Source organism: Oenanthe melanoleuca, chromosome 2 (assembly GCF_029582105.1).
Source record: "Oenanthe melanoleuca isolate GR-GAL-2019-014 chromosome 2, OMel1.0, whole genome shotgun sequence".
In the NCBI taxonomy this organism is placed as follows: domain Eukaryota; kingdom Metazoa; phylum Chordata; class Aves; order Passeriformes; family Muscicapidae; genus Oenanthe; species Oenanthe melanoleuca.
Window position 1 is genome coordinate 119,156,662 of NC_079335.1, and position 18,038 is coordinate 119,174,699.

At 38.9% G+C, this 18,038-nt stretch overlaps 1 protein-coding gene across 3 annotated transcripts in view; it reads right to left on the reverse strand.

The window, feature by feature from the left end:
• HDAC9 (histone deacetylase 9) overlaps nt 1–18,038 on the reverse strand; it is a 446,072-nt gene that overhangs the window by 103,536 nt on the left and 324,498 nt on the right. For all 3 annotated transcript variants that reach the window (XM_056484523.1, XM_056484522.1, XM_056484524.1), the window contains one exon: nt 5,130–5,237. In XM_056484523.1, coding sequence (XP_056340498.1) covers nt 5,130–5,237 — 108 coding nt within the window. The remainder of the gene's footprint in view (nt 1–5,129; nt 5,238–18,038) is intronic.

Below are 18,038 nucleotides of genomic sequence, written 5' to 3' on the forward strand. Positions count from 1 at the left end.
GCTCATGCTAGATTTTTGTTTAGGGCTCTTCTATTTCAAGTTTCTCATATTTAAAATATAGGGCACTACGTGTTTCTATCACAGAAAATGGTGCTACCTTCACAAAGATTTACATATTTAAAGGATATGCAAAGTAAACTAGACAGTAATCCTTATTATAATTTCTGTATTTAAAATACTCAATCCTACCTTATAATAGTACTGAAGGGGTCATCTGAGGCTGAAGAAAAATGTTTCAACAATGTTCCTTTGTATTTTTAACAGTTACATGGTCTGCTCTGGCAGTGAGTTATCTATGATGATGGAAAGTCATCTCCCAGTGGGAGAATGAATCCTATCTCCTCTTTGGTAACTTTTCCCAAAAAAAAGTTTTTTGTTAGGTATACTCTTTTTAAATTATATTTTTCACCAGTATAATTTTTATTCCTGCCAGTCAATTTAAAGATAGTGAGGGACAGCCAGAGAAATGCACAAGTTGTTATCAGAAAATAAATTAAGACACATTTAATGTTCACAAAACAACACACAACAAAACAACTATTACAAGAACAAATGATGTTTTGGAGGCCATTATTCAGCAAAGTATCATTACTGAAAAATTATCATACTAACCTAACTGAACTGAACTCCAGCTTTTTAAATGTGATATTAACAATTTCATAAACACCTAATACATGGCAACAAAACAGGTGGCAGCATCAACATGAATAATTTGGTTAACAAAATGAAAATATCAGCAACTTAAACTCTTTCATGAAAAATAAAAACAATTTGACAAGGTAAGCCCTAAAAATATGATTATTTGCAAGTTCTAGCAGTTACAAATGAAATCTGAAACTCAAAAGACCACAGATGCAGAAACTCTCCTTATTTTTCTGCACGACTTGTCTAATGTGGGGTTTGTCCAACGTCTGTACTTGTCCAGTTGGGCCCAGGAGGGTCATGCCTGCTGTGTGGGAAGATGCAGAGGCAAGGGAAGAGTCTCCTGGTGCATGAGTGAAGTAGCACACCAGCAGGGAGGGGAGATGAACTGAGCTGAGCAGGCAACGAATGCAAGGGAAGCATTGGGTGGGGCAATAAATGAGAAGGGAGGCAGGACAGCACCTTACAGTGCCACATCCTGTGGCAATGAAAGAGAGCATAGTACACACTTCCAGGAAAGAGATGTTCTCTCTCTGCATATTTTTTGGCCCTAATTATGAAGGCAAGGTCATCAAGTAGAGGTTGGAGACAATGATTTCCAGGCTCATGAGCTACACTGAATGCAGGATATCATAGGCTGGGCACTACCTCTATTCCTGCCAAAAGCACTAGGAAATATATCATAGGACTTCTCTTATCTGATAAAATTATTTATTGGATATAGCTGCAGTGGAATTCTATTCACCCAGATCCACATACTCCCTTCTTCTAAAAACCTGTAGTCAGGCAGCAGACTCTTGGAAGCTTTCTACATAAATCTGTTCAGGAAATGAAAAATTACCAAACATAGATACTTAAAAACAGACAGACAGGAGAGGTGTGGCTCTGATTCCACATAACATAGATACCTCATTGTGCATCAGCAGCTTTTCTAACTATAAACAGCCCAAAAAAAGGTAACATTCATGCAATAATTAGGCTCATCTCCTACTGTAATATTGCCAAGAACACATTCATCAGACACATAAATAAATTAATGAAAAAAGAAAAGCATAGCATTTGACTCAGTATAACATTTATAGTACTATATATTTCAGTGGTGTGATTTTTTATTCTCTGTTAAATACTGCCTGAAAAGTGTATCAAATGGATATTAATGACTGCTCATTATATCACTAAGCACACCCACACAATGCTTAATTTTAACAATTGTATATAATTAAATAAAAAATATCCACATTAAGACTCCTCAGAGAAGCGACAATTTGTCCTAGTTTAAAAAAAAATAAACTAACGACAACAACAAAATAAACAACAAAAAGACCCCCAAAAATCCCACACCAACCTCCCCCCCAGAAAAACCCCACCCCACCATCATTAATTACTATTGGCTATTGTTTCACATCCCTAGTACTGCCATACTGATGTTTTTTCCAGTGATCAAGGAGATCAAAGAAATTTGATGTCTCACAAGGGGTTTAAACTACAGCAAAGAGAATTCCTCTTAATTCCTTGTCAGTTTTTGAACAGTGTCCAAATCAGATGAACAACATCTTGGTGTTCTCAATGAGACTTGTGTGCAATGGGACTGATAGTTTCAGGAAATTCAGAATAAAGAAAATCATTTTTTGCCTTGTATATGAGTTTGACTCATGCCTAGCTCTGTAATGACTCCCCCAATTGTTCTGCAGACTTTCATGGTTTATTTTGCAGTCTCATCTCTTTTTTAGTGACTATACCTCCAACCTACTACTATCACTTTGTGCCACAGCAAGCAATATCAGTAGAGACCATGGAATAAGAGTAGACATTCAAATGTTCTGTCCTTCCTTAAATGAACTTTATATGTCAGATCCCCACCCATACAGGGCACTTGATGTTGGTTTCCACACTCTAGCCCGGCACTGTTGTAAAAAATTTACATTCAATTTAAATTGATTGAATTGACACCAAACTGACAGTACACAAACTGACAGCAATCCACAGTGGTAAACATCCAAGGAACTACTGTGGTGTTCTACTTCTCTACTGCACTCATCTTGCTGTTAACATGTTGTAGAGCTGGTATAGCTTGCATGCAATTCTTCAAAGGTGCTTTTTATGCCATCCAAAAATTCCGAGGCTGTACCAGATCATTCTAGACTCCCATCAGAGCTTAATCCTCCCACTCAGTGCTCACAGTACAGGCCCCAAATGGTTTCTTCACATGCATATTTGCTCAATGAATGCACATGAAAGTGGCCAATTTAATCTTCTTCCTCTTGGATTTTCAGTAGTACACTACAAAATTGGTATTTTCCCTAACAGAAACAGCTAATCAACTTCTTTTTCTACAGATAAAATAGCAGGATGATGGAAAAGGAACATGTAAGGCAAGAAGGCATAAAGGTAGACTGGAACATACAGATCTAAGGGTCTAAAATCATATGGAGATTGCAGAGAATTCCAGGAAACAATGCAAAACCCTCCCTAGTGCAATTTACGATATGAGAGTATTGACAGCAATTTGCTAGCAAACCCTGGGCTTGAATGGATACAGTGACAAAACAAACAGAGGATGACAGTGCCAAAATAGCTAATGTCAGGACTGTTGCATTTACAGAACTTCTGCTAACATGCTTTCCTACTGGCAGTCAGGCATTAATAACCTTTCCATAACCTTAAATGAAAAATACCACAGGCAGATTGATAGTTCATACAGATGCCATAGTGGCATGTAAATCACTGGGCTTCATGCTGGAAGTCTAGCAGCACGTTAGATAAACACCTATCAGGAATGGCAGGAATATTCACAACTCTCTTTCACAGTAAATCCATTCCATTTCTGTTTTTCTGATGATTTGGTTTAAACCAACTACTGGGCTTATCTATTGAAAAATTGCCTTTCCTATGTCTCAGCTTACAAGTTGCATGACACTGGTTCAAGTCTCTGCATTGTAGAAAAAGATTGTATTTAGGATCAACAATAATGTCACATTAAACTACAAACTAGTTCCAAATATAAAATACCTAGTACTAGATATAAAACATTTGTTTACAGACTCCTGCAACAGCAGTAGCAAGAGAAGTCTCACAATGGCTGATGATTCTTTTCAGCTGCTTATCACACACTTAAATAAGCAGGAGTATCCACAGAGAGAGACACACCACAAATGTACAAAGGTAAGTGGTAAAGGTTCTGCAGTGGACCCCACTCATGTCAAGTGCACACAGGACGTATGTCACTATTCTTACCAAAACTTGCTTTCAAACTGCCTTAGACACTGGTGTGTGTCCTACAGCTGCTAAAGATAAGAACTAGATAAAACATCCTTCTTCACTCTGATTACTCCTGCGTGGAACAGTGAGTTACATATCCAACTATGCCCAAAATATCTTTAAGGGCATGAAGAACCCATCAGAAAGGATACACAACAGGATCCCATATAATGTACCCTGTCCTTGATCTGAGATTTCAAAATTTGTACATTTTGTGTGGTACCTGGCTAATGATTTTAGTATCTGAACATGAAAGTTTAGTAACTACATTTTATTGTGTCAGAGCTATAGCACTGCATTTCACCTGACTGTGCTCTCATTTATTCACTGATATATTCTATATCTATCTACCTTTCTATGTAAACATATTCCATGCGTTCCCAAATAGGTAGCTAACATATTTTGACTGAAATAAGATAAGTATACAGGAAAAAAATTCTCCAGTTCAAACAGAATTTGTGATTTTAAAAATCATCATGCAGTGTTAATTTTAAAATATTTATTTCCATCTTGATTCTGGAAACAGGACTGAATCCATTAGTATGTGGACTGGAAAGTGAATAAACAGTTTCATTAAGGAGACATGTTAGCTACAACAATGTTTATTGGGGCAAGCCTGCACTCCGGCTGCATATGGTGTACCTTCAAATAGGGCCGTTAAAATACCAAATAAAACGTCAAAGTCTGTCAGGTCTGGAGCTTTTATAAATTGTTTAGACTGGGGATAATTTGTGTTTCGTGCATCGCGCCGGGCAGATCGGGCGGCGCGGAGCCAGGAGCGGGGCACGGGCGGGCTGGCAGCCGGGCACGGCCGGGCCTCGCCCTCCGGCCCTCTCGCTGGGCGCCGGCTGGCAGCACACACGTGACTAAACAACCGTGTTTAGGGAAAAAATAAAATTGAAACGGGACTTCAAAGGGAGCGCCGCAGCCATCTCCGCCGAATATGTGATCTAACTTCACCTCGGCGCTGGCACTGCGCTGCCGCACCTCGGCGGCCGCTGTCCCGGCCGCGCTCCCGCCGCTGTCCCGGCCGCACATCCCGCCGCCGTCCCGGCTGTGCTGCCGCCGCTGTCCCGGCTGCTCTCCCGCCCCGCTCCCGCCGCTATCCCTGCCCCGCTCCCGCCGCCGTCCCTGCCCCGCTCCCGCCGCCCCACCCGCGGCCCCGAGCTCCCCTCGCTGCCGCCGCCCGCCCGGCGCTCCGTCCCACCCACGGCGCGGCCCGACCTCACCTGCAGCTCCCGGGAGGCCACGCGGGCCGCCAGCTCGATGACACAGCCCACCGCCATGCGTGCCGCCCCGGCCGAGTGCAGCTCGTTCCAAACGGTGTCACTGTCCACCTGAGCAAACAGCCGGCCCCGGAGGAAGGCAGCCGAGAGGGGAGAGCAGAGAGAGGGAGAGCATGAGAGAAAACAAACCCGCGAGGGAGGGCTGGCAGCGTGACAGCCCGTGTACAATAACATCAGTCTTCCGTGCTGGCCAGCTGAAAGGCCTTCTGGACATGGCTTTGCTTATGCTTTTTCTCTGCACGGGCTTCTCCAATGGAAACACATTCCTGTCATGCCTCGCTGCCATTCCCTGTTTAGATTTCTCATTACAAACAGTGTTACATCGGCCGGGCCGGGCCTGCTCGCCAGACGCTCCTCAGGCCGGCTGGAGAGGTGACGGGGACCTGCCAGCGCCGGGACCATCGGGAACGGCCATTGGGAATGGCCTTAGGGAAATGGCTATCGGGAATGGCCATTGGGAATGGCCTTAAGGAAATGGCGATCGGGAATGGCCTTAGGGAAATGGCTATCGGGAATGGCCACAGGGAAATGGCCATTGGGAATGGCCTTAGGGAAATGGCGATCGGGAATGGCCACAGGGAAATGGCTATTGGGAATGGCCATTGGGAATCGCCTTAGGGAAATGGCTATCAGGAATGGCCAGCAGGGAATGGCCATGGGGAATGGCCTTAGGGAAATGGCTATCGAGAATGGCCAGCAGGGAATGGCCATTGGGAATGGCCATCTGGAAATGGCCAGCGGGAAATGGCCAGTGGGAATGGCCCGTGGGAATGGCCGTCGGGGAACGGCCATCGGGGAACGGCCATCAGGGAATGGCCAGCGGAAACGGCCAGTGGGAATGGTCAGTGGGAAATCGCCTGTGGGAATGGCCATTAGGAAATGACCAGTGGGAATGGCCAGTGGGAATGGCCATTAGGAAATGGCCATAGGGAAATGGCTATCGGGAATGGCTATCGGGAAATGGCCAACGGGAATGGCCACAGGGAAATGTCCATAGGGAAATGGCCAGCGGGAATGGCCATCGGGAATGGCCAGTGGGAAATTCCCAGCGGGAATGGCATTGGGAATGGCCAGTGGGAAATTCCCAGTGGGAATGGCCATTGGGAATGGCCATTGGGAATGGCCAGCAGGAAATGGCCATTGGGAAATGGCCATAGGGAAATGGCCAGTGGGAATGGCCAGTGGGAATGGCCAGCGGGAAATGGCCATTGGGAATGGAACAGCCACCGCTGCCCCAGTACCAGAGCTCATCAATGGCACATCAGTTCCATGGTCCCTTTCTTTAGAACAAAACAGAGTAGTAACCTCTCTTTTTCCCTTCCCAGGCAGTTGTTTCTAAGTGACTGAAATTGGAACAATTAATTGTTCTGAGTAATTTCAGCAGTCACTTTCTCCATAGACAGAAAATGGAATTTACAGAAAGCAAGATCCCTGTTGTATGTCTTGTTTTGATGAAGTAATAAGTTTTGGCTGAAAGGCTTTACTTTGTAACAGATGAGTGGGTTTTAAAACAGAGAAAGTTATCTTCTGCACCTTCTAAATGAGAAAGTGTGACATGTTAAACATCACATTATAAAGAATAAAGATGGCTAAGCACCACTGCTCTACAGCTTCAATCAGTGTGCTAAAACTTTACTTTTGAAATCTATTTTTAATAATTACTTATTTACAGAAACATACCAAAACAGGTAGGTGAAACGTTGTATATCCCTATATATATATCATATATTATGTAAAGCAGACAAGATGGTGTTAAATAGTCTGAAAAAGTTATCCAAAAAGACAGCCAGACTTCCTCAGTGCTCCATGGGAAGTGCATTTAATTGTAGCATACTGTACAAATTTATCATGAAAAGAAAACCGTTTAGAAATAGACAAAATACTGTGGCAGATGCTATTTGGATGACTTCCAAGCACACTGAGACATGCTTTCAGTTTGAACCAGAAGCTTCTGTTCCTAATTCCTTAAAAAAAAAAGAATAAAGAAAAAAAAAAGAAAAAAGAAAGAAAGAAATCAAGTAATTGAAAATGGATGGAACTGCTACTCGACTCTGGAAGTTCTGAGGAATTTCTTTGATTAGTCATTTGAAACAGAAAGAAGCTTGATCTAAGCTTGATCTTCTCTACACCTGTCAAATGTCTTTGCCATTACTGTTACAATAATATTATATTTCAAGCTACTAAAATGATCTTACTTTTCAGTATCCTGGACCTGATTTTTCTATCATTTTGATCAGTTTTGTGTGCATTCAGCAGAACTAATGAAAATAGTTTGTATTTGCAGTGGACTTGAATAAGAAAACTGGCTTTTGATTGCGAAGTTTAGAGTAACAGTAGTGACAGCACACTGTATTTTCATCTGAGAAACTCAGAATGTTGTACAAACACAATTAGGCATCATCAGCTTGATATAGGATGATTTATTATGGTTGTTTGGTAGATTGGTAGCTTGAGATTGAAAGAAATAAAAGTAGGCTTCGGAAAGATGCACACTGATCAATAGGTAACAGGAAATAAAAAGGAAACCAAGTAGTAAACAAATAATGATGTTAGTAACATTAGGCAGACTTTGGAGTTATGTCTCTATTGCATTAAAGGAACTGTGAATCAAATTTCATTTTTAAAGCTAATCAGGAGATAAATAAGTAGAGGTCATTGGTTAAATCAATTTAATCAAACCATAATAAAGTTTGAAAAATACTGTGCAGTATTTTAAATCAAGAAGTATCAGCAGGAGGGCTGGGAGGGAGTACTTTCTTACCATTTTTATGGCTAGAAAATTAAGGTTAACATGAAGGAGTGGCTGATGAAAATGATTCAATGGCAGCTGCTCAGTACACCAGGGCATGAGCAGGAGCAACCTGCATCCTCAAAGGAACTATGATTCATTTCCAGGAAGGCTGATTAAGTTAAAATTGTAACCACAGCTTGAGAGTACCCACCCTTAAGACAGTTGTCTGCTCTGACACATGAGACTGCAGTCTCTCCATCCACTGAGTGCTGAGCACTGGCCAAGGTACAGCATTTATCATTTTCTGCTTTCAGCTGAGTGTGAGGAGACTGAACTGGGACAGAAAGACCAAGTATCTTCCACTGAATAATTTCCCTCAGACCACTTGAATGACTGCTACCTTAATTTACCTGGACTGGTAGAAAAAATGGGCAATCAGGAAACAGAACAGTGTTTCCTGAGAAATTTTTCAAAAATGACCACCTAAACGAACAGAGGAAATTCAGGATATTTTAGCTAACCTCTTGGGTATGGTACATGTAATGAGTGGTAAAGTCTTAAAACTTGGGGTAGCCTACTGAAACTACATTCTTTAATGCACAGTTACTATAATACAAGAAAAGTAACGTAGATATAGTATTACAAACTTAGGTGTCAAATACTATTTAATATTCTTGCAAAATTAAGATTGAATTTCTGAGGAACATCTCATGAAGAACAACCTGGAAGAACTTGCATCATACAGCCAAGGCTTTAGCTGTAACAACTAGAAAATCACTCTATTTTATATCTCTAATAATTCTATGTATTCCCTTAAATGTTTCAGGTGTTTGAACAGAGATTTTCTTTTAGTGTTACTCAGTGTTTACTTTGTAAATTGCTGTTGAAATACAGTGTTATAAATGGCAAACCCATTAAAATTACAGCTACTAGTTGGTCCAGTTGTCAGGCTTTATATGAAATGAACCTCTAAAATCCTACTGATGTGCTTTTCTATATTCCTCTGAGATGAAATGGTTGGATTTTATTCAAGTAAAGGGAATAGGATTAGACACTGTGGTTTCTGGTTCTGTTGCATGTATATATCTCATATATCTGACAGCCTATCTGTGTGCTATGCATGAATTTGTGACAAAAGTGATGCTTTCTGAGTCACAGACTATGATGAAGTCAGATGGAATTTTTTTAAGAGGTTATTTTTGTTCAAGTGCTTTGGAACAGCCAAAGAATTCAGTAAAAAACCTGTCCGGATTAGTATTTTTTTTTCAGACAACGTTAAACAAAATTTACAGAAAATACAGCATTTCTAGCTGAATTCTAACACAGATGCTTAGCCTTTTTTCTTTTCTGTTTTTTTGCATTTAATATTTAAATATTACTTCTATTTAGGAGTCCTTTAAAATTGTCAGGATAGAAGAACGTTCTTAATTGAACCAAATGAGAAAAAAATTGTTATAAAACATCAAAACGTCAGTGTTGAACTATGAGCATGCTACACATTTTGTTATCTAAAATCCTATCACTGCTACAGTTCTTCAAAGAAGAATTGTGCTTGATAGTGCCCTGTCTGAACACTGACTTTCTAACACACATATGGATTTACTTCACTCCTAGTTTCCTGAATGAGCACCATAGGTTGCAGGCTTTTTCAAGCACATCTACTATAGCTCAATCATTGGCATGTGTAGCAAAGCTAATACTCTGCAAAGCTACAGATGATAGAAATTAAGCTACCTGTCCCTGAAGTGGATGTGGAGGCATTAAAGAGGAAGGGAATGACTTAAGTGAAAAGAAACGTAGGTAACTTCTCCTGACTGAATGAATTAATATTTCAAGCCCTGTGTCTAGAAATTCTCTGCTTTGCACTACAAAAAAAAAACTTGATATGAATGCTTCCTGTAAGAAATATCTATGTGATAATGCCACTTTTTGCAATGAAGACTTTATGCAAGGTAAGAAAGAAGCCTAAGAGCAGAGATACTTCAACAGACAGAAAGCTTTTACTGTAACCCCTTTTGGGCTGGAAAATTTCATTTTAAAGAAGACTGACTGTAAAGTTTGAAAGTTACCAGCTCCTTATGCTGTACTCAGGTTGTGGCATATGTGAAAATGGTGAGGAAAGATATGGCAATATACCTGAGGGAGAGATTCCTTACTTCAAGATCTTTCTGAAATTACTGCAGTTGACAAAAGTGGAAATGTTCCTTGTCCTGCTGTTTAAATTTATCTGGAACCTACCTCAGAGGGGCAGAAAGGGACTGTGATTAATAATGCTAAAGCATTTCTAAGGTAATAATTGTTTTTTGTTTTACCTGTCCTTCCCAGTTATAATGCCTCTTCACTCCTCATCTTCTATTTCAGTTCTCTTTTTTTTCCAGAAATCTCCTGGGATCTGCTAAGTGGTCATTGTACCACAGCTCTGCTAACCAGAGATGCTGCTCACAATCTGATTCATCTTTTGATGATGTATTAATCTGTGCAAATTATTTATCTTTCCTAAATTACTGTAAACTCTGAAGTTGCCTTGAACATATCCCCACAGATAGTGATATGACAGTGTAAAAGAGAGACCAAGCTACTGCTTTGGGATGAGTTCAAAGCATTCTAGAACTTTCTCTCCCCACTCCTTCTCCCACCCACAAACACACAGCTTGTGATTTAATGCAAATTCATTTTCTGCAGTGGAATTCTGATTTTACTCAGGAGAGGAATTAAAAATACACTGAATTTCTCATCCTGCTCTGGATTCTCTGCACAATTGTTGCCATCATTAAAATCAAAACCAGTCCTCTTAGAGATACCACACAGCCCCACAAGGGATACTCAGATTTTCTGACAACGGGTCAAAAATGCAATTTGTCATTAAGTTGTTCATGGAAATTTTGACCTGTGATGCTCCTTGGATAGCAGTCATTGCATTCTATGTGTCCAATATTCTGGACAACAAGAAGTTCTTTACCATAGTTTAAAAGGATTCTTTGCCCTTTCTGTAAAGAGTAGAGATTGGGCTCAGCTGTTCTTGGATGGGAATTAGTTAAGTATGCATTTCAAATGGATACATTTCAACACAAATTTAGAAAAAGAACTATGTTAAAAAATTCTGTCCTTTGATGTAAGTGGTTCTAATACTGACAAGTAAATGAAATCTGGTGAGATCACAGTAGTGTAGCTATCTGCAGTAAACAAACTGATTAAGAATCACTGACAAATAATACTGGAGTGTACTGACCTCCTCAGTGATACTGAAATTTAATAAAACTTACATATTTCAGAGTGAAATCCTGTATTTTAGCTTTAAAAGTATTCACACTTATTCACTTATGCCAGAGCAAACATGTTTCCATCGCTGGGGTTTTTTTAGTATACTGGCGTGAAAACAGAAATTAAATATTTTTCTGAAGTGCTTCTGTCTCTAAAAATTGTGTGACATTTCAGTACCACTTCCAGCAAGGAGTCTGTCATTCTTAGAGACAGTTGGTGCCAGCTAACACTGCTGCATAAGTTTGTAATATTTTGCTCCTGACCATGAGCAGTGCAGCTTCCCAGGTGTCACACTCATAGCTCTCACCTCCCACTCTTACAGATGTCCTGGTGATCATTCATCACCTCTGTGATTTCCACTAGGAAGCAAAAGGTCCTCAACGTGCTTCTCAGCTGCTGTTTCATCTCACCATGACTAAAGAAGCGAAGGTGTGCACATCATCTCCAAGGAACAGCTTCTAATGAATGGCCTGTCAGCCATGTCACTCGTTAAGGAACAAAGGAGAAAAGCTTTGCATGGCTGACGTCTTCTCCATAAATTCCAGATACAGGAAGTGTGTAAAAGTGTACTACTTTAGGAAAAATAAGTACAATGAGCTTCCTTAATTTTTACTGCTATTGCAGCTGTATCAAAGATTTTTTTCTGTCAAAGGCCTTTCCAGCTGTTTTGATCTAAAATGCCTACCATAAAGAGTAACCAGAATATCAGCTTTGCATATTTTCTTGCCTACCAGTGTGATTTACAAATAATTTGTGAAGGGCATGTGATCTTTAGGCTCCAGCAGGATGAATAGTTCAAAGGACCATCACAAATCATTGCTTAAACAAAAACCATGGAATTCCCTTAGTCTTGCATTGACTTCTGTATTTGAATAATTACAGTAGGAGAATTCATCAGTAATAATAATTATGGAAAAGGACTTCTAAAAATAGTTTTAAAGACTATTTCTGATCCCAAAAGCCTCTTTCCAGGCTTTCTGCAAGAACAAGGAATGTGGGCAATGCACGAACCAATTGTATGTAGAATACTTAACATCTTTCAGGTTTTACCTACCAATAGTGAAGTAACATGAAAAGTCAATCAAAGCCAATTTTCAGAAAATACTCAGTAAAAAATTAAAATTTTAATTAGTTATTGAATTCCTAGCAGAGTTACTGATGTTGGTAGTCATCCCTTGATTTAAATGTAGCATCCCCTCTAAAAACAAAATGCATCTTAAATTTTGTAAAAAAATTAAATATGTGAGATCTGTATTGTAAAAGAAATAGCTTTCTATTCACAATGAGAATTAGAAGAAAATCAGGCTAAGTCAAGCTGAAGCCTGAATACAATAATATCTCAAAAAGAAATAGTTTTACTTGGTTTCTCTCTTAAGCTAACTTTTATGACAGACATCCAGAATCTCAATGTAATGTAAAGCATACATTAGACACCGTAAAGGATCTCAAAACCTTAGTGGAACAGTGATGTGTGGACCATTGGTAGGGGGAATGGAGGGAGAATAGTGTGGATTAGATGTGGATTAGAACTTGTTTTTAGAAAAAACTCATAAATAAAACACTTAGGCCCAGATTCAAGTCTCAGATATGTGGCATATATCACCAGATGCTTGTAAAAAATGTTACTGCGCTTTCAGGCCTTGCCCTAAGTACTCTATTAATTTAACTTGACATTTGTTTTAGTATTTAATGGGTAAGTGTGTGAAAATGCTTGTGCAACTGCCTTCTTATGTTTGATGTTGCAGTTTCCAGGAGTTTGTAGACAAGGAGGTACAACAATGTATAGTTGGTTATGCATACATGCATACGGTTACAGGAAAAGCAACTTCTTTGTGCAATATTCAAGCCTTATTCTTTAAAAGTTTCATCATTTACTACTGCACACACTTTTATTAAAACATAACATTTCAGCTTTCTGCCTGGATGTAGAATATCTTTGTGTTAGAGGCCACCATGGGACTACACTAGAATCTGGTGTTTATTCAGATAAACAGATCTTTTCTTCAGAGAGCTATTCTGTCCATCTGGGGGTTAAATGAACACATGATATGTTTTTAAAGTGCAAATGTGTATTCTTCTTTCATTACAGAATTACTGTCAAATCCATCTGAGTGTATGTGATTTAGTCTGGGAAGAGTGAATAGTAGAAGTAGTAGAAGATTGGATATGGTACTATTCCACTATTTAAATTTAACATACCTATGAAAATTTATCTATCTATATCTCTCTGTATCTCTCTATATCTATCTATCTATCTATCTATCTATTTATCTATCTATCTATCTATCTATCTATCTATATCTATATATCTATATCTATATCTATATATCTATATCATCTATCTATATCTATCTATATCTATATCTATATCTATATCTATATCTATCTATATCTATATCTATATCTATATCTATATCTATATCTATATCTATATCTATCTATATCTATATCTATATCTATATCTATATCTATATCTATATCTATATCTATATCTATATCTATATCTATAATCTATCTATATATATGTCTATATCTATCTATATCTATATCTAATCTATGTATCTGTATCTATATCTACCTATCTATCTATATCTAATTTCCTATTCTGGGAAATAAGAAGCTTCTTTGCATAATGTTTGCCTTTGGCTACACAATAGTTTTTAGAAAATGCAGAAAATTAGGTAAGACCTTTAAAAGATATGGCTTTATGGTAGTTCATTAAATTCCCAATAATTTTCTGTGTTCATACACTGTATCTTTGTCTAAAAAGTTAATCTGATTGAGTAGCAAGGGAAAATGGTCCTTTGTTAAAAAGGGGAAAAAAATTATCTGAGGGACCAAATTGTGTATTTGATGACTTGTCAGATTACCACATCTGAGCTTTTTATCCTTGCCTGCTGCAAGTAAAAGCAATCTGGGACTATTCTAGAACATTTTATTGTGCCTTCAGCAATGCCAAGGAGTTATGTCTCTCAGATAAACAGTTTCACCTCTCACCAAAACATCAAGCTCTGTGGTAGATGGCACAGGGCCACCTCAGTGTCATGAAAGAACAAGAGTGGGACAAAATATCTGCCCTGTAATGTGAAGAAATATTTTGTGGCCGTGGTGTTGATATGCTAAATGTGCTCCCTCCCTGCCCAGGATGCACTTCCCAGAACCAGAGATGAAGTCTGTGTACCCCAGTAAAGGACGGCTGGCTGTTTCCTGCTGTGGTGGGATCATCGAGATTCACTTGGGGTTTTTTCCTAAAATCAATGTTCCTAAAATATGAAACTTAGTTGTTTCAAGTCTCTGTCAATAAAAGAAATCAAGCACTTCCAGTTAATTCTTCTGATCTTAGGTAGAATGACTCTTGCTCTAGTGATCCATGTGGCTTTCTAATGCCAGTGCATAAAGCTGGACAAGGGAATCTTCAGAGAGCTCTTGTTCTGGACTGCAACTTAATTAAATGTGCAGATTTTATCTTAATTCACTATTTTTTCTGTAGACAAACTTCCAGCTCTGGCTCTGGTTCCATCCCCAGTAGCCTTAAATGGCCTTGAGGTGGTACCAGGGTGGCCTTATTGATCACACATTTTGTTGAACTCTGCAGAAAATACCACAGTCAACACCGTGTAACTGTGAGTCCTAAATAGTCTGCAAAATATGTCAGTTAAAATATAATGTGCCTTCTGTTTTGATTAAATCTTGGATTTTATTTAGAGGTGGTGTAGCTGGCAATCTTAGGAGGTAAACAAGTCCTTCATTCCTAGGAGCCTTCTGCAGTGTGTTGCAAAAGGTTCTAACTGGCAGGTTTCAGTAGGTTAATGAGTCAAGTAAGTAATTTAAAGTATTAGGTTAATGCATTGGCAGCATAGTATATTAATGATTTCACAATGGGAGACTTAATATTGAGTAGATAAATTTCTAGGAATTACAGATTGCTTTTCCAAAACTACTTTTGTTTTTGTACTTTTTGTTGAGATGACTATACCTCTTGTGGTATAGACGGAATATAAGGCAAAGGCACAAGTGAATTCTAACATCTGTATGGAGGTGATGGTTCATTTGAGAGCCCAAACTATAGGCAGTCTAATTTCAGTACAGACACATTTGTGTGCAGGTATAGGGGGAGACACCTAAGCAGCCTGGAACCTAAGCTTGCTACAAGAAGGCAATGCCACTGCAAATATTTTCTTGATTTTTACACTGTTGCACCATGGTAATGCAACCAGTTTGGTACCATTATCTCTTATAGAAATCAGAGGAATGAAGAGTTATAATATGTAAAGCTGAAAATTTCTTCCTGGGAATAGACTGAGAAGATCAAGGGAAGAATGAGAAGCAGCAGAAACCAATTTATTTCCTGGATGACTTACTAAACTTGTGTACTAGTAAAATCTTGCCTTTCTTATTGCTTTTCTTCCTGTGTGGTCAGGACAAAAAGTAGCACTGTCAGCTGCCACAACAAGGAATGGCAGGAAGGAATTTAACATTCAGAAAATACGAATGTTTTGTAAGTTTGGTAAATATGTTGAGATTTTATACCTATAAACTTCCTCCCTTGGTAATTACAGGCCAAATTGTTTTGTGATATGAAAGATCCAAATTACACTTCAGTTTTCGAAACAAGACCAGCTTGTCCCAGCAGAAGACATCATCTCTATTTTAATTCTGTAGCAGCAAAATTAGAGGAAATGTAATGGGCATTCCATAATATGTAAAAGCCATACTTAGCCATTCAGATGGCTCGAAATTTAGCCCAAGAGCAACCCTGTTCAGCTCACTAAACACTGATTCTTCTGAAGTCTTATTTTTTGCAGGGCAGCGTTCTGCCCCGGCTCCTCCTCTTGCAATTTAAAGTTCTGACTTTACGCGTTACAGGTTTGGAGCAGTGTCTTTGGTGGGGAGGGTGGGGGGAGAGCAGGGGGGATTGGATAACTGCCCAATTTCATATGATAAAAGTGAAATTCTCTTCTGTCTGCAGGACAATCCCCAGGGAACAACGTATGAAACCCAAACTTAAATAAAATCATATCCTGTTTGCAAACATCATATTCCCTTTGCTTCTCAGTAATCTGGACCCATAAACCCCAGCACAGCTTGAGAGCCCATTCCTCATCTAAACAAATGCCATAAGCCCCTTTATACTTTTACAACCATGTCAGAAAATAATATTGACTGCCAATAGTGATGTGATGGGAGTTGCCTCCTCTGAGCCATAAAAGAAGCAGTCTGTTATCAATTTCTCTAAATGCATCAAGGGAATTATGGGTCGGTTCAGTTCCAAGTTATAAATGACAATTCAAAAGCCGCAGAAGTGTTTGAAGCTGGGAGCCGATGATGACATTATCATAAAAGCCTGCTCTTCTTTACTTTTGTGGGGTTTTTTGCCTATCAACTAGACAAAAAAATATGGCTGAGAAATGACTTCAAGATTTCTTCACACAGCAGCAGGTCAAACAGGCAAGAAAACAATCACTATTTTTAGTGACAGACTGAGACAAGGAGATGAAACTTACTCCCATTAAAAGTAGATTTCTGCTTCTCCTATTGTCATTTTCACAGCACAACAGGAGAGGAATTGCAATAGATGGATATATTGGTCAAATGATCTGTTATAGCTCCAGTGGCTGTTTACAGATGAAAAATTTTGGAACAGTCTGACAATCCACAGAACCAAAATGTAATTTGTGATTATTCTCCCCGTTTGGCCACTTCACCTGCAATCTACCCACCTCTCCTGGAAAACTTTTCACATTCCAAACCTCTGACCAGCTGCAAGAAACCGTCTCTTTTTATTAAAACTGCTGGCCATAGAGCTTCAAGTCTCTCTCCAACACAAAGAATTTCATCCCCCTGGTATTAGAATTCTTTAACAACAGTTGGTTCTGGAACAAGGTTAAACTTGAAAAAAAAACCCCATAAAAAGCATTATTGCAGGAGGGAGATACCATACTTCAGTGGATTTTATACTCCTGACCCTGGATAGTCCTCTGATAAAATATTAACCATCATTGAAAGAAAACCTGTTATGGGCAAATTTAGGATGCTAATTTTGACAATTTTTTTCTCTCTTTGTGAGATCTGTTCAATTTAGCTGTACAGATGAAACAGATTTCTGATCTTAGATAAGACAGATAATTACTACTTACATAGTTCCTTAAAAAACAAAACAAAACAAAAAAAAACTTGATTCCTTCTGAGAGTGTAACATATACTAAGCCAATGACTCTAGACATAATCAATCTGTAGCACTACTTAAAAATAATTCATATGGATTAAAAGTGTTTAAGAAATGAATGAACGTAAGTTTTTCATACATTTTTTTCATGGCTACAAAAGATTTAGTGGAGTGTTGGAGAAGGATCAGAAAATCCTAGTTATGGATGCGGGCTACTTCTTGTTTGCTTTTCAAAATTCTTGAAACAAACTTTCTTTCCCTGTAACTGTAATGTCCAAAGAAGAGGATCCCTGATGTTAACTGCAGTTTTAGAATAGAGATCAGAATATCCGTAATAGAGTTGAATTCAGGGTTACAGAGGTTAGTTGGACTTTTGTTTGTGAACAATGTAAGCCCATCAAGTGATGTCTTCAGTGTTTAGGAAGTCCTAGCTTCCATTCCTTGGTCCAAGAGCAGTTTTCATTCTGTTCAGTGATTCTTTCACATCAAATTTATAAGCTTTTAGTGGAACAGGGCCTCAGAACTGGGACTTGACAGTATTTATAATTATATATAATAGGTAGATCATAGCCTTAGGTAGATGGGCTCTATCCTACTTATGGATAAAGCCTTGTTTTTCCAGTTCTTTTTCCAACAGTGGCACCACTTCAGTGCATGGTATGGGGGTCCCCAGCCAGAAATAATATTTGATCTC